The following is a 23,373-nucleotide window of genomic DNA, read 5'->3' on the forward strand; positions in this document are numbered from 1 at the left end:
ATTGATTGAAATATTGAATCGGGTTGTGGTCCTGCGGCTAGTGTCTCGGACTCACGGACCAAAGGTCTGTGGTTGGAATCCCACTCTACCCCAACTTGATTCCCATTTTCTAATAGTGAGTTATTTACAACTCGTTGAAAATGGCCCTCAAAATGAAATATTTGGGTTAATTAAAAGAATGCAAATATTTCTTTCTATTAAAAAAAAATATATATATATATATATAGACTTTACACACTGGGTATCACTTAACCCAGCCGATGACATAGCTTAAGCTCTGTAAATGCCCAGACTTGTATATTCCCAACAGCTTCATATCTTGTACCCGGCAACGAGTTTAAACCTGTAACGATTTAGTTACAACAGGCTGGTGACTACTGCAAAATGACGCAAGGTATTGCTTCATCTCCATGCTCGCTCCAGCACATAAGGCATTAGTGTCGACGGCTGCTATTCACAAAGTTGGGTTTGAATTGGTTGAACACCCCTCCTATCAACCTGATCTAGCACCAGTGACTACCGACCATCCCCAAAACTCGAGGAACATTTGTGTGGAAAAAAAAAATTGGAAAGACAATGAGACAATGTAGGCAGTGGTCAGACAAGTCAGCAAGCTACAGAAATGTTGGAGTGTCGCTGGAAGAAGTGTGCACAAGTCCAGGGGTGGTATTTTGAATATTTTCTACCACCTAGACGGTGGTTAATTTGGGGATTTATTTTTTGAATGCGACAATACTTTGCTTCACATAATGGCCACACTGATGATTAACCATCAAATGATGTATAAAAAATTAATACAATTTGGTCAATTCAATCTAATTAAGTGTTTTAGGTAATAAATAATGCATCATTTCCTTTTGGCACCTAATGGTGCATAGGGCACTGCAATGGTACACCAATCGCAGCGAATCTTGATCATTTTTGTTACATGCAGATAAGATGATCGGTCTTACGATTCAGGTACCAGTCCAGGGACTATATATTTTAGCATAAAAACACCTTTCAAATAAATATTTCATGTCAACCGTGTCAGGAATCCAACCCAAAACTAAGACTAACCCAAAAGGAAGACACTTAAACAAAAAGGTCAATTACACTGCACCTGCTTTGAATTTAGGTTAAGACAATAATTTATCCTTTATTAGTTTTTTACTTGTTTTTATTCTTCATTCACGTGGCACACGCGGTGGCGCGCGGCCTGCGGCATCATTATTACGACATAATTTTGGCTTTTTTGACACATCAAATGAATTCCGAAATTTTTTAAACGTAAAACCAGGGTGATGAAAAATGTAAAAAAAGTTAATTGGGGGGAATATTTGTATGAAGAAAAATGGGTCGTGAACATTTCGGTGTAAAAAACGGGAAAACATAAAATTGAGGAATGTAAAAACCAGGTTTTACTGTATGTGGTTTCATGTGTTCGTATTTATTTGACATTTCATCTTCAATGTGGCCATAAATCAAGAAAAGTTTAGGTGCTTGCAAGAAATAAAAATTCCTAAATTAACCACTATCTAGAGGCTAGAGAAGAATCAGAAATCGCCCCTAGGAGACTACGTCAAAAACAAGGTAAGAAAACTCTTTCTCACCCACTTTGAAATAGGCTGGGGTGGAGGATGCCATTCAACCCTCGGAAATAGGAATTAAAAATCGTTATTAAAACACGGCATAAAAACTCGGAAAAATGCTAACAGTAACTTATTTTTTATCATTTCTAATCTCCGAATGAGATTGAACCGAAGGTGGGGGATCAGATTTTGGCTATGAATACTAAATGCATATGAATGTTCGGCCTATTGGGCTAAAGTTCCCATGGGATCCCAAGCGGGAAGGATGATGGGGGATTGCTCGAAGACATCCAGGATTTCAGCGGACAGATATTTCTTATCGCAAACGACCTGGAAAAGACAAAAAATATAAATTACAGTGAAATCTCTACAAACAATATAGGTACAAAGCTTAGCGTTAAATAACCTACGAGAATTTTTCGCCATTTATTTTTTTTTCTACCGACCGGTTTCAAAGCTAGACATGCTTATTTGTCAAGGCATAGCACAATGATTTCTCTTCTCTTCCGCTTCTTCTTGGTTGGTTCTGCCGATTGGTCCGTTCAATTACTGTAAACCGGAAATCTTCCACAGCTCTCTTGTATTTGGTTGATTCATATGAACTAGTGATGTCGTTCCAAGTAGTTCATTTTTATTATTTTTTTTGTACATTTTCAAGAAACTTTGCAGTAAAATTTAATGCTCTAATTTTTTGTATCCAATTTCCCGTAGGGCTGAAGTTCCTCATTATCAATGCCAAACATGTCGCGTTTTTCTAGGAACATATTTTTTTATAAATCCTTTTTAAAAATTATGTATGTAAACAATTCTCTACAATATCCATATTGATTTCAAAAATGCAAATTACTTTTCTAAATACATTTCATATATTTTTATCGGTATTTGTAGTATGTGATATTTGCCTATTGATGCCATCAGTTTTTTATGCTATATTATCATAACTGTAAGAAATAAATGATGCATGGGGAAAAACAATTATTATTTGAGGAACGATGGATAAATAAGGTAATTTTAAAAAAACTCACCTCGTAAACAAATTCGTCGAACCATTCGGCCGTTAGCAGTAGGTAGCCTTTTTCTCCTCTCTCTTCACCCCAAGAATTCTCCACGCGGAACTTGGTGGCATTTCCTTCTTTCTGCAATATTAGTACACAATATATATGAGATTATGGGTGCAGAAACCGTATTCAGCAAGTAAATTGCCCTATTAATGAGTGCAGAAGTCATTTCAGCAAACAAATCAACCCACTGATGGGTGCAGACGTCGTATTAAGCAAGAGAATTGACCCGCTGATGGGTGCAGAAGCCGCATCATCAAGTGAATTGACCTACTGATCGCCATAGAAGTCGTATGCAGCAAGTGAATTGACTCACTGATGGGTGCAGAAGCCGTATTCAGCAAGTAAATTGACCTACTAATGGGTGCAGAAGCCTTATTCAGCAAGTGAATTGACCCACTGATGGGTGCAGAAGTCGTATTAAACAAGATAATTGACAGGTGATAGGTGTAGAAGCTGTATTCAGCAAGTGAATTGACCTACTGATGGGCATAGAAGCCGTATTCAGCAAGTGAATTGACCCACTGATGGAGGAAGAAGCTGTATTCGGACAATATTTTGAGTATGTAAAAATATTTTTAGGCGAATAGTGGAATTCAACACTATTAGATTTCATCTAATGAGACCAATATCTTAACACAGATGAAGAAAAATAATGTTTTTGAAGAATATTGGGGAATGATGAAATATAGACATTTACTGGACTTATGACCAGTCACTGGGTGGTTTAAGCAATCACTTTACACACTTTGTAAAGTAATTAAATCGAATTATTTCAAGCGTACACTAGCATAAGACAATGGTCGATCATATAAATGAATAATACATTTTGTTTTAAAATAAAAAAAACATGACAATATACTTACATCGATTGAAACAGCAGTGAACGCCATTGCGTGTGTCATGGTGGATTCTCCGTAGATAACTCGGTCTGCTTTGTTTAGAGATAGTTGGACATCGGTGCCAAACACAAGAGAGAAGTCATGCCTGCAAAAACAAAATCCCTTATAGGAGAAGTAACCACGATCAGGAAGTCCAGGGTTTTAGAATATTTCATAATACCTGTAGCTCAATCACAAATAACTATAGACACGGAAAAGTTGATAAGTGGCTGTATGCGAGTATTTACAGATATTTATAGAAATGTTTGACGACATAGCTTCGAATATTAGTGATAAATATAATAAATCTCACATGCGCACGTCCTCGATGCCCAGCTTGGGCATGAAGCGCTTGTTGACGTCGCAGCCGAACCACACAGCCTCGCCGGCCTGGATGGAGCGCGCGGCCGCCTCGCGCAGCCGCCCGACGGGCTGGTTGTTGTACAGCGTGCGCCGCCCGCCCACCACGTTGCCCAGGCAGTCCACGCTGTACAGGCGGCCGTACGGGTGGGCCGAGCGAGGGTCCGTCACCAGGCAGATCTAGAAAGGGAAGGAGAGTTTGTATTTAGTAGATCGAGCTGATCTACTTTGTGGTTACGCGATGTTTCATATGTTTAATTCATGAATTACCTATTTAACAATTCAGACCAAACTGGACACCAAGTCATTTGAACAATACGCACAATCCTTTGGTAACAGCCGGTAACTTCCAGGAATCAGCAAGCAGCCAGTTACCCGCATGTCCGGCTGTAACTATGATACCTACAACCTACAATAGCTACCCTTCGGATATCTTTCTTTCTTTTGTTGACCATAATGTTGAAACAGTGCTTTATTTATTATTTCTTTATTGTTAAATTTTTCGCATGAACACTCGACAAATTATTTACTTTGCTCAGTTTATTTTTGTAAATTTATTGATATAATTTTATGTTGCTAGAATTTCACGCGTCCATGTGCATTTGACAACAGTTTACATATTTTTTTGCACCACAACAGGCCAGGAGGCCCAATTACAGTGGTGAATTAAATCACAGAACACCCAGGCTTGAGAAAAATCACATTTATTTTTTGTGTTCTCTCCGGGAATCTTTTCTTAATTAATTTATAAGTAAAAAATATTTCTCTTTATCATTTTTTTTACATCATTATATATTTTTATACATAAACATATACTATTTACCTAAATATTAGTTTTCAATAATAAAACATATATATATATATATATTTAATGTTATTCAAAATTGTCTTCTTAGTTTTTTTTTAACTGGTTCACAGTATTTCTAATACCAAATTATCTTTTTTTATCGATAATTCTATAACTGGTAATATTTTATTCTTTTATATAGTTTATATTTCTTAGACTTTCTAAATTAATAATATTGTTTTAAATGCTCTGTATTACTTATGCTTACATGTATGTATATTTAATTGTATTTGTAACTAATATGTAAAAGGCACTAAGTGCCGTTTATTTCAATAAAATAAAATTAAATAAAATATAAAATTTTATTTTATGTTTATATTTATGTTTATTTTTATATTTTTGTTTATATTTATATTTATGTTTATGGTTATGTTTATAATTATGTTCATGTTTACATGGTAGAATTGGATCTGCACTATATATAGCCATTTTACTGAAATAAAAAAAATAAAAAAATAAAAAAAATATTTATCCTCTTTATTTCCTCGATTGAATGCGTCAAACAGAAGGTGTCAAAAATGTTCCCCTTTGTCTACTCGACATTCCATTTTGAAGGTTTGTAATCAAACAATATAATATGTGTACTGTAAAAGCAATCACAAAATATTCTAGAGTTGAAAAAATTCTTTCGAATGATGTATAACCTTTACCACTTTGTTTTACTTTTGATGCTAATTTTAAATTACACAAGTTAAATTAACACCCAATATATTGACTTTCAATAAATGCACATACATGTCTAGACTAAATAAAATAAACCAAAAAACCAATAAATAAAGTAACCTTGTCATCCACATTGAAGACAGGTTTGACATGCTTCTCGTAGAATTCCTGGGGGGTGATGGGGCCGATAGAGCCGTACGCCTTACTCTTGTTGTAGTACTCCCAGGTAAACGTTTCGGGGGGAGTGCCTACGGGAAAAAATAATACAATGAGGAAGGTCAATGGTTTTATCACATTTTTTTATTAGTTAATGGACAAAAAAAATCAAAACAAAAAATCGACAATAATTGAATAAAACTTATAATTAAAAAAAGACTGCAGAACAGTAAAATTTTGGGCAGCTGAATGAACGTTTGGGGCGGCCAAAATCAGCAACCCCTGGAAATAACATTGCCCAAGTTCACCAAATGGTGCTGGACAACCGTCGAATCAAGGGTAGAGAGATAGCAGAGTCTATGAACGTGTCCATAGAACGTTTTATTGCATATTAAAACAAGATTTAGGCATGAGAAAGCCGGCCGCGTGCTGGGTGCCGCGTTTGCTCACTCCGGACCAAAAACAAGTTCGAATGAACATTTGTATTGCTTTGTTGGCGCAGTTGAGGCGCAGTTTGCCCACCACATACCGCACACCGCATCTGAGGACATAAGTCTCCTTGGCGGTGCCCACATACACGGAAAATTTGCTCGTTGTCAAACGAGAAAAGCTGCCCGAAGGAGCTCTCTGAAATCTGGTAGCCTTAGCATCTTTGTGCTGAAAGAAAGTAATCCAGAAGTACATAATATGTACTTCATTGGATTAAGAAGAGAGGGAAGTAAATTATTCACCGACTGGGATTAAATTAATTGGACATGATCAATTCGCCGAAATGATTACAAAACTTTTTAAAAGCCTCGAAATTCTTTTTAGAAGCCACCAGATCTCTATATCCGACAGGACCTTATAACAGGGCTACGGATAGTAGCGAGAAGCTCCATTCGGTAACCACAGAGAAGGGGAAAGGGACAAGACCACAGGATGTGTTCAGAAGATTGGTTAGGATATCCGCAGCAGCACGAAGGGGAGTGAACAATATTTAAAAAAAGAATTTTTGATTAAATTTACCATGACCTGATAAAAACTGCATAGTCCAGTGATCGGGGATAACCCAAGAAGATTCGCAGTTGAGGCGCAATAATAAATCAGACTTTTGGCGCCGATTAATTACGGTAGATGAAACTTGGATTCACCATGCTACTCCAGAAACAAAAAATTAGTCCAAACAGTGGACTGCGAAGGGGGAATCGGCCCAAAAACAGGCAAAAACTGTTCCTTCGTCTGGGAAAGTGATGGCGACTATTTTCTGGGGTAGTCACGGAGTTATCTTCATCCATTACCTAAGAACAGGAAAAACTATTACGGGAGCATACTACGCGTCATTAATGGATAAGTTGACGACAGAAATCACGGAAAAACGCCCACATTTGAAAAGGAAAAAAAAATTGTTTCACCAAGACAATGCACTTTCTCACACCTCAGCGGTTGTCATGGTGAAAATCCACAAATTACTTTTTGACCTGCTTGGCCACCCTCTTACGCACCATATCTAGCCCCGAGCGACCTTTTTTGTTCCCTGAGCTAAAAGTGGCGCTCGGAGGACAGAGATTCTCATCTAATGAGGAGGCCATCACCTTCTTCCTACTATTAGGATGGGTTGAAGAGATGTGAGCATCGCTGGGAGAAGCGTAAAAGGAGATTATGTAGAAAAATAAAAAACAAATATGAAATAATAAAAAGGCAGTTTTTTGTCAAAAAACACGTAATTAATTAAATATGAGGTAATGTTCTACGAGACATTTTGAACAATTTAATATAAATATAGCAATGAGCAGTTAAAAAATTATTTCAGTATAAAAAACGGTATGTTTTAAATAAGCAAAAACTCAGTGTAGATATATTATGAGACACACAGGTTTTATGTTTTAAAAGAGTGTTATGGAATATTTTTAGTTTGCTGGCCGTGAATGGACCAATGGGCAGAACTGATTAAGAATAAGCGGAAGAGAACCTCTGACGTCACACGCGGAATTATTTCAGAAATACAAAACTTATAAACTTAAAACTTACAAAACTTAAAAAATCGTATCGCTGATAATACGATATATAAACATTGAAAAAAAATGTTTATTTACGAATAAAAAATAGATTAAAAAAACACTGAACTTCCTTATTGGCGTACTGTGTTTTTATTTATGATTATTTTGAGTTTTTTTTTTTAAATATTTCATATTATGACTTTTGCAAATAACTGCCGTTTTGCTTATGACGGCAGTATAGTGGCGGATCAGTTACATAGCTTTTGTACTGTTGTTACATACTCGTACATGTACAAAATTGCTTACATATAGAATATTACAAAGTGGTAAGCGAATACCCTAATATCTATACAAAGAGGCGGATTGATCTACACTCAATTTCCTTATTTAGGAATTTTACATTATTTAGGAGTAACCACGTTGAAAACTCTCGTCTAAGGTACTGGTTCAGTTTCACGCAAAACTGAATTCGTCATTCCGCCCAGACACAAAAAAATAAATACAAAAATTAGAATTCGTTCTATCATTATAAAATTTAAATTTGCAATTATTTTTAGTATATGCTTACTCAGACAAATGGCTACAATTTTAAAGATGGCCTTCATTTGCATTTCGATGGCGGCTTGCGTGACGTCTTCAGAGGCGCCGGCGGCAACCAAATCTCTGAGATCCTTCGCGAAATGACATAGCTGGAATAATAAGTAGATTTTTACAATTGTGAAAAAGTTGGAGGAATGATGAAAGGGCATATAAAACAGATTTTAACGCATCTAACAGGCCAACATCAGGTAGTAACTTAGACTGTGTTTATACTGCTAATTAGGTTAGCAAATAATTAGCCTAATATTTACTGGTAATATATTGTCTTCCTTCATGCTATCGTTGTAAAAACCTCAAGTACAACCATCATACTTGTTCCTTCCATTTCTATTCATGCCATTTTTCTTAGATGTTCTTGTTCCGGACTTTCATTAGTTAGGATCCCTGGTATCTGTTAGCTAAGTGCTGGATCCTCAATAAAGCTAAAGTTTTTTGGGATTGGCCTTAGCAATACTGGGGAGAATGTAGTATAGGCATTTCGTGTAAATTAAAAGAATGATGATTCAAATGTGTTACAGGTCCAAAAAGGGCGGCCATAAAGATCAATGTCAAGTGCGCCGCGGTCATAGGAGAAATGCCCGCATAAGTGTTCTGAGCCGCTATTTACAGGCTCTGCAGCCGATGTGGGACCGGGAGAGGTGGGGGTAGTGTGAGCCCTCCTCTCCAGTTCACTCGGCGCGGCGTTACGGCGTACATCCAAGTTCACAAACTTTTTTGCCTTTAAGACAGTATGATTTTAATAATAATAATGACAATATTCGCCTGATGTGAAAATGACCATAAACAAACTAAAGCTTTTATTTGCATATAAATATTGTTGTTGTTGATACCTTGGATTTAAGTATGGCGTTCATGTGGTGACTGTCCTCGCAGCTAAAGGACTCGGGGAAACACTTCTTAGGGATTAAACCATGTTTGTTGATCAGATTTACTAACATGTCCCACTGCCCACCATCGCAAGTAGGATCCTAGAATACAAAAACACACACCTGTGATTACTGATATATAGACACGTTATTCTTTGACTAGAAGCATCTTAGATATAGCAAAGATTGAGTTGCCCTAAACAATCTGAAAAAAAGAGATAGCAAAGATACACATTTTATTTTATTTTATTTTATTAGGTAATTCAACAAAGATACATACTAGAAAACATACAATTTAAAGCATTCGTCGAAATAATTTAACATGCATATATATCTTCAATTATAGAATTACACAAAATAGATTTATACGTTAAGTTATAATACATATTTTTTAATATTTTTGTTTATACAGGATACAATGCAATAAAAAATAAGTTGTACGTGTGTACTTATTGAATAAGATTTATTCCTAAGAGATTATTCGCAAAAGCTGAGAGTATCATGAAAAATGTAAATTTTATTGTTTCGACAGTATATATTATATTCCCGACACATGCGGGCCATAGGTGTGTGGTATGTAGCATTATTTGAAAACAAAGGCAGTTTAAATATTTCCCGAAATATTAAAATATAATAAATATTATTATTATTTTAAATATTTCTCTTTCTCATGCAAACATTTGCATGAGAAAGAGATATACACAAGGCGTGATAACAAAAAGATGGCACTGTCCACTTTTTTTCATTTTGAGTAATACGCAATCAACTGCAAGGATAATTTGTTATTTTAGTTAATAATAATAATAAGAATTGAATAGCGATTTTTGTTATGTGTTTAATAAGTTGGTCTTGTACAATATAATGTATTGTGTTAAACAGAAAATGCTAAGTTGCTTTCTTCGGAAAAATAATTTTGCACATCTGTGTGTCATTTATGGACGTTGTACCCATAAGTACGTCATGTTTTACACAAACAATATGTACGAAATTACAAAACAAATCACTACACAAGTGTTAAAATAAAATGAACCATTGAATTCACAATGTATTCTTCTCCAGGACACCGGATTTGAATTTGTGAAAAAAAATGCAGTATAATATTGATATTTTTGCTTTTAAGGCCACATAATATTTTAAAGAATTATCCTCTTGAGACTCGAGACAAACCTGGCCACCAGAAAAACACATTTTTACTTTAAAAATGATACGAGTGGCAAAAATAAACGAAAACAATAAAAACGTTATTTTTATTTAGAAAATTAATAAATATCACTGAAATAAGAAAAAGTTGCACAACTGGGCGGCATTTTGAGTAATGTACTCGAGGATGTTGTTATAAGTTTAATTTAAATCTGCGGAAAGAATGCTATGTGCTGCTTTTGCTGTAAAATAATACACCAGAGAGTGAGGAAGTTCAGTGGTATTTAAAAAATAAATGTATTGTATTATCAGCGCTATGATTTTTTAAAGTTTTGTATTTCTATAAAGTTTATATTTGAAGCACTAACTTTGTGGTTATTCATTATAATAAAATAAATAAAACAACTTTGTTTTTAACCACTAATTTTTATTTTTCACCGACCGGTTTCAAAGCAAACAAGCAAAGTTATAAACAAAGTTGTTTTATTTTTTTTTTTTTTGTATTTCTGTCTCAAGTTCTCTTTTGCTTCATCTTCGTCAGTTCTGTTAAGTGGTCCGTTGACGGCAAGTGAACCGGAAATATTCCACTCTCTTATCATTGGTTGATTCACATGACTTTTTGATAACAAACTTAAATTCAACCATCACATTGATCACATTTCCAAGAATGCGTCCAAAATCTGTAGATTTATTTTGCAAATATCTAAGCCATTCAAAAGCCCAAAAATTGCAATTACATTGTATGAATCATTTGTTCGTAGCTTGCTTGAATTTAGTCGTTTAGTCGATGTGTTCCTACAGCAGGGGCAAGCGTTCAAGAAGCAAGCGGTGTTGTTACTCCTGACTCGCGATGACACACTTGCCATGTCCGCCTAGATTAGGCCATAATTATACTTTTGTAAATTTAAATAGATTTTGTGATTATTTAGATTAAGTGTTATTATATACTCATTAATGCCATCTTATTAAGGCTTCCATAAGCCTGTTGATTGGCTTAAAAAAAAAAAAAAATGAACTAGTGATGTTCAGAGTATTTCATTTTCATTCAAACATTTTTTTGTACATTTTCAAGAAACTTTGGCATATGATTTTAGGCTCTAATTTTTACCACGCGTTAGAAAACTTTTTTTGTATCCAATTTCCCGTAGGGCTGAAGTTCCTCATTGTTTTAAATAATTGCCATTGTGAAAAGATCATTTACAGAATTAAAAAACAAAATCAAACCAGCCATGTGTACCTAGGGACGCTAAAGGCTATGGCGTTCATTGTGCGGATAGGAAATAAACCTAGGAATTGATATCAAAATCAATTACAAAGTGTATACATGTAAAAATGACAGGCGCCGTGGCGCAGTTGGTTAGACGGCCAACTGTGAAACTGGCGTTGCGGGTTTGATTCCCGCCAGTTGCAAGAAAAAAATCCAAAGATTTTTTTCTCAATTGGTCTGGGTGTTGTAATGTATTTTTCACTACCTCCTTTTATATCCCCTATATCCCACCTGCTGACAAGCCTCAAAATAGAGGCTTAGCGGGTTATTCCTTAAAAAAAAAATGTGTGTGTGTGTAAAATGAATGAAATTTGTGTATAAATCTTACGTGCAAAAGGAAGGCTACTAATCTTCCATCGACTTCTTCTCCTCTTCGTGCCGTGTCTACAATGCTGTGAAGCCAGTAGTGACATCTTTCTATCTTGTCCCAGAAGAAGAGGTAGCTGGAAGAGACATTGGCTATTAAACATCGTAGCAAACCAAGAAACAAAGGGCAACTTACAATAAGAGTCCACATGAATCCAAAATTAATTAAGCGTGAAATACGAGGACTCAATATTACATGGGTGAGGGTTCAAAGAGTTTCATCATCACTCCATGTCCGAGATCCTCCAGGCATCTCTGTCGGCTGCCAGCTCCTGTGGGTCCTCCCGAGTCAGGTTCGTGTACCGTAGTTCTGACATGAACTGCCGACGAACAGTCAGCAGTGGACGTCCAGGACGTCGAGAACCTGATGCAAGCGTGGTTAAGGCTCTCAGAAGGCATCCGCAGTACATGGCCGAGCCGACAGTATCGCCTCCGCTTGATGACAGTTGTCACCGGAGTTTGCTGCGTCTGTTCTCACATACCTTCATTCCGCACAAAGTCAAACCACCGCACACACATATTCTCAAAACTCAGTATTTTGCTGTTTTGGGCCCTAGTGAGATGTCACGATTCGCATCCGTAGAGAATAGGTGTTATGCAGGCGTTATATAGGCGGCATTTGGTTTTCACAGAGTAAATATCCGATCTCCAGACAGCCCTCATACTGTTGAATGTGGCGCCTGCTATTCCTAGCCGCACTCCTACTTCTTTTTGAAAGCTGCCGAAAAGAGTTTAGTTTTCTAAAAATCTTTTGATACTTTCTTAACACTTGAGATAATCAGACGAAATTTGATAAAAAAAATACATGGAATTTGTGCATATGTAAAGAAAATCTTTATTCATTCCTCAGTATAAATATTGTCGCCTTCAGAGTAATCACCATTGGATACAACACACTTATGCCAGCATTTTTCCAATCTTCGTAACATTTCTGGAACGCACTTGTTCCGGACGCGCTGGAGACAATGGAAGCCGCTATTTACATTGTATAAATTATTTGTTTTGGACTTTCATTTATGTCGAATATTTAATAGTATAGAACCTTGGTATGTGTAGGCCAAGTGCTGAATCCTCCTTTATTAGAGACATGCTTAATTTTATTTCTGAATTGGAGACATCAGATATAAACAGTGAAAACCGTATAATTAATAATACATACCCCTGAGAGAATTCAAACTCCTCGACGGAGAATTGCTTCATGAAGGGTAATCTAATGACATTAAGGGCAGAGAAAATCCAACACCTACCGCTGATCTTTTGATTCGTAACCGGCTTCCCTTCCGTTTCCACCTGTGAATTAATACACCCAATCAAATTACTATTTTAAAACACCAATGCCATCAATAAAAAAACTTAGAGCAAAGGAATTAACTACAATATGTAATATTATGCAGAATGTAATTAGTTTCCATGCATAGAATGTGTCTTATTGTCATCATTAGAAAACGGAATATCGTCATATAAAAATAATATTACAAACTTTTTTTTAAGAGGTTGAATAAACTGATTAATTTGTATTATTTTGACGTTTTGAAATATATATCAGGTTGGGGAAAAGGTAATTTCGTATTTCGGCCCTTTTTTTTCAACTAAGTTTATCTCGTTCATTATTGGTCACATCGGATCATACCCTTCTTTGACAGTATTGCGCTTGGTTGGTTCAGTCGTGAACTATTGTGCGTCGAGTATGGAGGTCTCAAAGGAAGAAATTCGCCATATTTTACATTTTTACTACCTGAAACCGGAAAACGCATCGAAAGCGACCAAAAAAATTTGCGATGTATATGGCGCCGATACTCGGTACACCGGTTCGTGCTGCACAACAGTGGTTCGAGCGATTTCGTTCTGGTGTAGCGGAGGTGAATGATGCACTACGCTCTGGCAAGCCTGTCGTTGAAAATGTCGATAAAATCATGGAAAATATCGAGATAGACAGTCATGTTAGTAGTCGTAGCCCGTAGACCGTGGCCAAGCCAGGACTGACGGCCAGGAAGGTGTTGCTGTGTGTTTGGTAGGATTGGCAGGAAATACTCTACTATGAGCTGCTCCCCTATGGCCAAACACTGTGAACAACCCGACCGTTTGAAGCTGAACAGAAGCGCCCAGCATTGGTGAATAGGAAAGGAATCGTATTTTATCAGGACAATGCCAGACCGCACACATCTTTTATGACGCTCCAGAAGTTCCGGGAGCTTGGATGTGAAGTTCTTATGCATCCACCCTATAGACCAGACCTAGCACCAAGTGACTACCCCCTGTTCCTGTCTATGGCCAAGCCGCTTGAGGGTACAAATTTGGCCTCAATAGAGGCCTGTGAAAATTGGTTGTCCGAGATTTTTGCCAATAGGGACAAGGGCTTCTACGAGAGGGGCATTATGAAGTTGGATTCTCGTTGGCAACAAGTTATCGAACAAAACGGCGCATAGTTAACTCAAATCGAATGATTATAACACTTTTTATAAAGCATTGAAATAAAGCGAAAAATACGAAATTACTTTTTCCCCAGCCTATTACGAAGAAACTAGAGTCCATTCAAATAAAATATTCTCATGTGCCTATTAACACAAACAAATTATGTATATTTACTTATCTCTCCGACAGACCCTAACACATTAACAAATCGCTTATTAAACATTTGAACACACTGAACTTGCATCAATATATTTTTTTTTTATATTTGCATTACATTTTACGAAATATTTAGATTTCGGGGGTAAGTTTCAATGAGTTGTAAGTAGCTATGGGATCACATATTATAACCTGGTTCCATTTGCAGTTTCATTTTAACAAAAAATATTTATAAGATGAATAAAAATAAAGTTCATCGACATTTCATAAGACAAAATTATTAATCTGCAATTTTGGCATACTTATTACCTGTGAATTAAGTTGTTCTGAATAAAAAATATCAACCTCTCCGTATTGACGAACGAGCTGGTCTAATCCGAGGATTGGAGAGGTAAACGGACGCTTCCGAGAACAAAGAATAATGTACCTTATGCGTGTAAACATGTTGAATATTCTCCACAGTCTTCCTGGAGAGGCAAACTTCGTAAGGATCTACTCTAGAACAGATGTTTTGGGCGAGCATGTTCTTCGGGTCCTGTTCAAACTCATTTTTTAGCTGAGATAGTTTTTCCAACGTCAAGGGAACTAAAAATAAAATGTAAATAATCGTTCATAAAAACATTTTTATTATAACCATATTTATATAGATCTATATTGTCTCTTTCAAAGTAATCCACAATGACTGCGATGCACTTATGCCAGCGATTTATCCAGTCTGCGAAACCCTTTTGGTAGTCGATTTTCTCTATGTTCTTCAGTCACATTTGATTTTTTTATTACCTCATCTGAGTTGTAAAAAAGTGTTCCCTAAAGCGGTTTCATAAGTCGGTAATATGTTGGTCTTGCACAATACAATGTTTGTGTTAAACAGAAAATGCTTAGTTGCTTTCCGGTATAATACCTAGGCACGTATATGTGTCATCGATCTATGAGCGTTGCGCTCGCAAATACTTCCGACTAAATCATTCAATGTACTTATTAAAGTAATCGGTTTATAACTTCTAGTCAAAAGTTTAATAAGATTGAATACGTAATTGTCTGTTTGACATCCAACAAACAACCACGCTGTTTCCGTAGGGGTAAGCAGATACGATAGAACGGCATGTCACACCGTCATATAGACCTCGCTTCCTCTACATTAATACGTCTTCTCATGCACGCACGCCAATTATTTCTGCATCCATTAACATTCGCATGTTGGCCGTTCCTTCGCTGTCTATTTGCTCGCCATGTCAATTCCTATCCTGATTTTGCCGATAATGCTTATCTCAGCCTGACATAATACATGGATCTCGACATTTGTGCACCTATCACAGTTTGACCACACAGAGATCGCATTTTGACATCATTCAGCATACATTCATTCATCAGGATTCTGCATCAGGACTCCATTGTAAATGGTTAATTTTTAATGTTTGATTTCAAATTATCAATTTGAACCAGGCTCCCTAAAAATCTCAGAATTATTGTGGTCTCGTGGAAAATAGAGCCAGGATAAATGTATAGGTATTATGGAACAAAAATTCACTAAAATATGCATTTTAAAAATATAAACGTTTAGTATTTATCAATAGTTTTAAGAATCGGCGGGCTTCCTAGCCTGATTTTTAAACAATGAATCAAATTTACCGACATTAAAAACTTAAAGAGAACAAATTTAATCCAAATCTCTCTCGACAATATTAATTCTCTTTTTTGAACAATAATGCACCTAAAAAAATTATATTTTTTGATCTACAGATAAAATATTTGAATAAGTTTATTTGAATTCAATGTAAGATACATATCAATAATGTAAGTAAATGAATATTTTAAAACCAAGTAGGTAGCTTTTTTTCTCATTAATATGTGAACAATAAGCCAGTAAAATTTAAAATTATGTCGATTTCGTTGAAGCGAGTTATACAAATCTAATTTTTGTATCGCAACGGTCAAGTATTTGTTTATATGAGTTATAAATAAATAAATAAAACCAGGTCACCAATAATTACGGGAAAAATAACCGTAAACTATGGGTAAAGCGATAAAAAAATCCCGTTAGTAAAATATATGCCGATGACAGACCGGAATATGGGTTACGAATGACAAGCCGATTTTTGAGACAAAAATACACGAATTTGTAAACTCAAACATTTATCAGATTTATAAATTATTTTTAAAAATACAGTGAATTCTTACCTGCAGACATTATACCTGGTCAGCAAAATCAGTACAAATTGTAATGATTATGATAGTACTTGAACTCAAAGCTAACAAACTCGCGCAATAAGCAATAACTCTTATCACTCTTATCCTGAACTATCCCGAACGCTGCTGAATGATCGAATTAGAAACTGCACTGAATCACTGAATTGAATGAAAATTCAAAAGTCGAGTAAGTATTTTTGCAGAGATATTTATGCCACAGTCAAAACAGTAGTGCAATGTTTTGCAAAGGTAATAATCACAATCTTAGCGTAACAATATCCAAGCCCTTTATAAGACCAATAATTAATCCAATGAGCTCCGATCTAAATCAAAGACGTAACAAAGTAATACATAATAATAAAATTGACATTATTTTGTGTTTGTCATGATACACGAGCGGCTACAGTAAAGAGTCACAAACAATGCAGTTATGCGGCGCTATGCAGTTGATATTATCACGATGCCAATTATTGCTATTTTTATTTAATTTAAATAGCATGCGAAGTTTCTTACATTACCGTGAATGCTATTTTTAATTTTTTATTTGTTTTTTGTTCGGATAGCCAACAGCTACACTAATCATACATAAACAACAAAACAAAATTGTCATATTAAATTGATTAAATTAAATTATTATTAAATTAAATCTCAATCTTAGAGTATATATCGTTCATGTAAGTTCAATACTGCGAAAGAACCATCTCAGGAGGGACGAAAAAAACCTTACGATTTCGTTAAAAAAAAAGAAATTTGAATGAAGTTTATTTTGAATACTTGATGTATATTATACAAAACTATTTTAATTATCGTATGCGTTTATACAAACTTGATTGTGGCAGTTAAACTGGTGTTTACGTACGCAGTATTCGATCATTTTACGTACGATGCGATTGGTGTGCCAATTTAGTGCCCTATGAACGATTAAGTGCGGTAAGAGAATGACGGTAATGATGAAATCATTAAAATTAAAGTGTAAAAAACATCTCGTCAACAATATGGGTAATTATAATTTTTTTATGTACACTTTGTTAGTTTAAATTTATTTTTTGTTTCTTAATGAACTGTTAAGTTTAACAATATTTTTTTGAAAATATCCAGGTGAATTAAAAGCGATTATTAGGGCACTCATAAAAATAGGTTTATGTGCGCCCAAACTGTTAAAAAAAAAATAGAACCAGAACCTTGGACGAGTGATTTCGACTCAACAACAACTCTTAGGTAACAATCCTGAAAAAGGAAACTAAATGGAGATAAGTCCGCCTCATATTGTAGTGGTTCATACATTTGTCTGCCATGCTTGAGGTCTTGGGTTCAATTCCTGGCGGAGTGTACATGAAATATTGGTTTGAAAGATAGTTCTACTTTGGCACCAAAGACTGGCACCTAAAGCATAAGACTGATCACCTTACCTTCCATGCAGTAAAAATAATCACGAAGCGCTGCAGTTGGAGAAATAATGCAGTGCCCTATGCACCGCTAGGTACAAATAGAGAAATGATGATTTGTAGGTAACATGTAGTTTCAATATTAGAAATTAAAATCTATTTTTCGTCATGGTAGGATTTTCAAAGTCTTAAAAAATTTTTGTTTATGACAACAATTTCTAAACAAATTAAAATGTCATAATGCGTAGTTAATTTTGAAAACATCTATTTCCAACTCTTTAAAATATTTTACTGATCAAATAATCATTATTATTAAGTACCGTCATATGGAGTAACTTTGAGCTTCGACCAAAAGTTCATTTTCAATTCAATAAAATAGTGCATTTATCCGATCCATATGTCGATGTTCCCCTTGAAGTTTACTGAGCACATTAAAAGCCTAGAGCACTCCTTTAAAAAAAAAAACTAGTCTAAAGTTGCACGGCAAAGCGGGGTGGGGTGGGGTATCTTGGGACACTGCTTATTTTCTTGTGATATCTCGAGTTAGATGGAAAATATAAATATTATCTTAAGATACTTGAAATTTGAAAAAATAAGTACTACAAAAAATGTTTAACAAAACAAAATTAGGGGCAATTATATTTCCGGATCAATAAAAAAAATGTTTTCCTCTAGAAACATTTTCAGGCATTTTTTTAATAGTATTTATTTAATCTGGACTAACTGATTTGACATCGCTTTTGTTGTAAGAAATTTCGATTTCTTGGTATCACGACAGTAAATAAATTTGATGGCGAGACAAATTATTATGTCATTGTGGTCTCCTATACCAATTTAAAAATTCCATCCTAAACGTCTCAGGTTAGACCCCAGTCTCAAGTTACCCCTTTTGACGGTTTTATTATTAAACTGTCTTGACAAATTAAAACTGTGATTTATCCCTTTTGAAATTTCATCTTAGATACTGATATTTCGACAGAGACGAAAGAAAAAACTGACATCTCATTTGATGGTTTATGTAATAATTCTACGTACTATTAAAATATTGTAATATTATCGCTTGCTTTGATGTTAACAAATAAATACTATTGGGGGTTTAAATTGCCTTAATGAGGTATCAATAAAAACTTCTTCTTCGTTTTTTTATAGCCTTTTCACCTCCCATCTCTGGTGTTCTGGCCAGTGCCAGGTTTCTGTTTTTTCGTTTATTTACATATTTACACGTGTGTTAGTAATATATTCAAGTTAGTATTTAATATTTTGAAAACTTTACGTAAAATATAACATACTTACATTTTAACGCCATTTATAACTAGATATTTATTGTATATAAAATTTTGAACACTTGTTTATTGGGTGGGGACAGGATAGTTAGAATATGAATAAAGAATGGAATGTTGATATCAATAAAAACTTTTAACTCTCGTGAATAAATAATAACAAAAATAATTCACATTTTAATATTTCACAATGCTAAAGCTAATTGCTGTTGAAAATTCTAGTTGTTCGTTGACAATACTATATTGAAAAAATGTAACATTTATTTTTTACGCTGGTTTTGACTGACACAAAACTGACAACCGCGTACTTTGAAATGTTTTGTAAAAAATATTTTTTATAAAATAATAATGTGGCGCATTTAATGAATACTGTAAAGACGAAGGAGCATTACTTTTACTTCAGCACAGTTACTTCAGTTTTTAGTTTTAAGAGCTAAAACGATTCAACCAATAGTTTTATTCAGTCTCTTCACCAAAGAGAAAATAATCAATATATTCGACAAGACAGTTGACATTTGCGACGAGCGAGCGGGGCTCGGGGTTGTCCAGTGTTTTCGTGGATAATTCTTATTGTTCTGTTCTTTGATTATATTGATACAATGGCCGAAGGGACTTATGAGCATGCTTGTATGCGTGCCGAGTTATTGGGCCTAGATAAACCGAATAAAGACGATTTTGCAAGGACCCAGCCCGCTGGATTTTCCGAACAAGAACAAATTGAGGCCGCTCAGTTCGAAGTAAAATATCACATTTATTATACGTTAAACGCCATTAGGGCTATTGAAATAAATATATTATTAGCATATATAATCTGTTATCAAAGATGGGTAAAGCTTTTTAAGTTATGTTGAGAAAACGTAAATATATATGAGACAAATTACTAACAATTTTCACCTACTATAAAATCTCAAGCCTCCTGGTGGTGGTTATCGTATTTGCCTACCATGCAAGAGGTCTCGGGTTGACTCAACTGAACTTCCTTATTGGGTATCAATAATATTTCAATAATGGACCTGTATAAATTATCAATGTATTTAGTTTTTTAAAAGAAACAAAAAAATATTAAAATGCCTTTTACAATATGAGTTTTTTATATCAATATTTGGTTTTCAGGATATCTCATTACAAAATGACGATTTGAACAAAACGTCCGGTGGCCTCACAGAATTAAACACAATATTGTCAGTAACTCAAAGGCGACTCAACAGACTTAAGGTAAGTTTTGCGCATCAAACCATTCTACTTATTTCCTCCGGAAACATTTGTGATCATTTCTGGGTATTTGCATTTTCAAAAGAGCAATATATTAATTTTTTATTTGACGGACTTATGCAGTCCATTCTAATGATGGTAAATACAATTTCTTATAATAAATACAGGCACTAATAAAATAAAATCAAAGCTAGGACAAAAAAATTAAAATTACTACCTCAAGACAAGATCCGGTCTATCTTAGTGATTTTTTAAATCTATAAAGACTTACACCAAAAAAGTCCAGATCTTGTCTCGAGTTTACAATAGGACACAATCGGGACATTGGTGCATGCAACTCATAGTTTGTGCAGTGTTGATCGAGGAACAGCACATTATTATTTCGCAACCGGCGGATTGGAACATTGAATGCCTTTTGTTCCAGCATTGATGGTACATCAATTAAGCCATTCAGTAAATTAAACATAAATATGGAGTCAATGTTATTTCTACGTTTTTGTAGACTTGAGATTTTTAACATTGACTCCATTTCTCCGTAAGTGTAGTCTCCCCTCTCGAGGCCAATCATCCATGTTACTTTTCTTAGCAAACGATGTTGCACCGATTCAATATGATTTATCCGGCCTACATAGAAGGGAGACCAGATCACGGATGCATATTCTAAAAGAGGACAAACAAGTGAGCAATATAGTGTTTTAACTGTGAACATATTAGTAAAGCCACTAGATGTCCTACTAACAAAACCCAAGAGTTTTAGTGACTTGTTAATCATAGTATCAATATGTTCATTGTAGGTAAGATTACAGTCCATGATAACTCCGAGGTCCTTAATAGACTTGAATACATCTAAATTAATATTTTCTATTTAGTAATCAAAGGAGATAGGTTTTTTCATTCTATAAAAATACATTATTTTACATTTTTTCATATTTATTTTTTTAAGGGTTTTATAATATAAACATTAATTTGTTTATAAAGTAGCATTTTATCCAGCGCAGTCGAGGCTGTTCACGGAGCTGGGACAAGACAATATTGTCATATGTAAACCATTGGCCACAATTATAATTGAATTTTGTTTCTAGGGTGTATGCGGCAGTCTAACGGATCTTCTTCGCAATAAGCTCGGTGGGTCAAAAGATAACATGTCATACTCGACTGATCCCAGCTACATCCCTGCTGACAGTCCCAATTCCACTCCTTCCAAGGCTCGGGGATCCATAAACCAGGCCTTGGAAGATCTGGACACCATGAGAGACAACCAAAGGTCCTCGGTTGGCAAGGACATAAACCAGCAGGTCTCCTCGCAAATAGACAAACTGGATTCCTTGCTGATGAAGGCTGATAATGCCCAGCATTCCATGCAGCATCAGAACAAACAGATGAAGAGGTATCTTGACAAGTGAACTGCTTGTCGATAATGTATAATCACGAGGAATTAAGTGGTACCGTAATTTAAATTTTATTTTGTATTTTTTTCTAAAAATGAATATGGAAACTTATTGCAACGGAGAGGGAACTCTAGGCATTTACAGGGCTTATAACCTGTCACAGGTTGGTTTAAGTGGCCACTTTATACGCTGTCCAACATTCACCATTCTGCCTATGTTTAAACATCACGTTCCCTCAACTCTTCCGTCTATTGACTTTGGTGAAGTAAAAGAGCTTCATTTGGCTGAACTATTTCACCCACTAGGCAGCATCGAAAGTACTTTTCAATTTTTGTACGTCTTTTTATACCAGTTAGTTTAATCAACAATAGTTTGAGTATGTTCAAATGTTTGTAGACAAGGCTGGACTTCGCTCCCTGGGGAATTATTGAGATTGAACTTTATTGCACCACAGGGAAACTAGCCTATGACCTATGGAGTGAAATCCAGCTTTGTTTACAAACAAATGGATATTCTCAAAACCTCGTTGAAAATAAATATTTGCATTCTTATGAATTACTGAAATATTTTAATTTTGGGGGCCACTTTCAACAAGTTGTAAATAATGCACTATTAGAAAATTGGAAACAAGTTTTGGTAGAGCGGGGTTCGAGCCTTGGACTTCTTCAGTCCGTGGTTCACTACTCTAGCCACGGGACTACAACCTGGTTCAAATTTTTTTCTTGAGCTCAATGACGGTAAGAGTAAAATCTATTGGAAATTTCAGAAATTAGTTTTTTTAGTATAATACAGGTACGTAATAATCTTCATCATTATCTTTCCGCACCTAATGGTGCATAGGGCACTGCCTTGGTACACCAACTGTAGCGTATCTTGATCATATTTGTTACATGAAGGTAAGATGATCGGTCTTACATTTCAGCTGCCAGTCCAGAAACTAGTAAAAACATCAAGCATCAAAATAGTAACAAATTAAAAAATGCTTTTACATAGCTTCAAATTTTGACTTTTATATTTAAAATTATTATTAAACTTTCTCTTACTGTTCTAAAAACACCCGCGCGTTACGGTGCTGTGTAGGCACCACACATTAAAAAAATAAGAGATTTAAAAGGGGAAAAATGGAAGATTTATAGGGAATGGCTTTAATTAACCATACTTTAATTCAAAGATGATAACATTTTAAATCTAACTGCTGAAAACATGAAAAAACTATTGGGTATTGCCAACGACTCGGGCGAAAGGTGAACCCGCGCCAACTTCCCGAGAGCTACTAAATAGCTAGTACTGGACTACGTTACTGTTTCTTCATACGCAACAATGCGAAACATTGGTATACTGTGAGTATACTTTTGATGATTTTTGATGAAGTACCTAATATTACTTAATAACAAATTATTTCAGTCGATACGTAAATGTGTAATGGAGGAATTCTGAAAATCTAAACCCAATATTTATAATATTTATAAAGATATTATAGTTATTAGACGCCATGTGTACTAGCTACACATCACCGGGAGGGAGCATTAATTAATTAATATTTATGTATCATGCCCAGACCGTTGAAGAATACACTTAAAGTATTTTCGACTCGATGTT

General features: G+C 35.1%; 2 protein-coding genes across 2 annotated transcripts; one reads left to right on the forward strand and one right to left on the reverse strand.

Annotated features, from left to right (window-relative positions):
• Positions 1 to 712: 712 nt before the first annotated feature.
• On the reverse strand, positions 713 to 16,935 carry LOC148273723 (bleomycin hydrolase). The gene is made up of 11 exons (XM_088238306.1): positions 16,501 to 16,935; positions 14,750 to 14,907; positions 12,914 to 13,044; positions 11,717 to 11,831; positions 8,946 to 9,083; positions 8,084 to 8,204; positions 5,501 to 5,628; positions 3,824 to 4,050; positions 3,496 to 3,616; positions 2,597 to 2,707; positions 713 to 1,901 (listed from the first exon to the last, which is right to left on the reverse strand). Exons 1-11 carry the CDS (start codon positions 16,508 to 16,510, stop codon positions 1,797 to 1,799), a joined length of 1,365 nt encoding a protein of 454 aa, XP_088094432.1. The 5' UTR covers positions 16,511 to 16,935; the 3' UTR covers positions 713 to 1,796.
• Positions 16,936 to 19,469: 2,534 nt separating this feature from the next.
• Positions 19,470 to 22,986, forward strand: LOC148273724 (uncharacterized). Its single transcript, XM_088238305.1, has 3 exons — positions 19,470 to 19,911; positions 20,288 to 20,389; positions 21,469 to 22,986. The coding sequence occupies exons 1-3, from the start codon at positions 19,774 to 19,776 to the stop codon at positions 21,787 to 21,789; spliced, it is 561 nt and encodes a 186-aa protein (XP_088094431.1). The 5' UTR covers positions 19,470 to 19,773; the 3' UTR covers positions 21,790 to 22,986.
• Positions 22,987 to 23,373: the final 387 nt, after the last annotated feature.

The sequence above is a fragment of the Micrasema longulum genome, unplaced genomic scaffold (genome assembly GCF_059751315.1).
Source record: "Micrasema longulum isolate JH-2025_06_02 unplaced genomic scaffold, ASM5975131v1 h1tg001856l, whole genome shotgun sequence".
NCBI lineage: Eukaryota > Metazoa > Arthropoda > Insecta > Trichoptera > Brachycentridae > Micrasema > Micrasema longulum.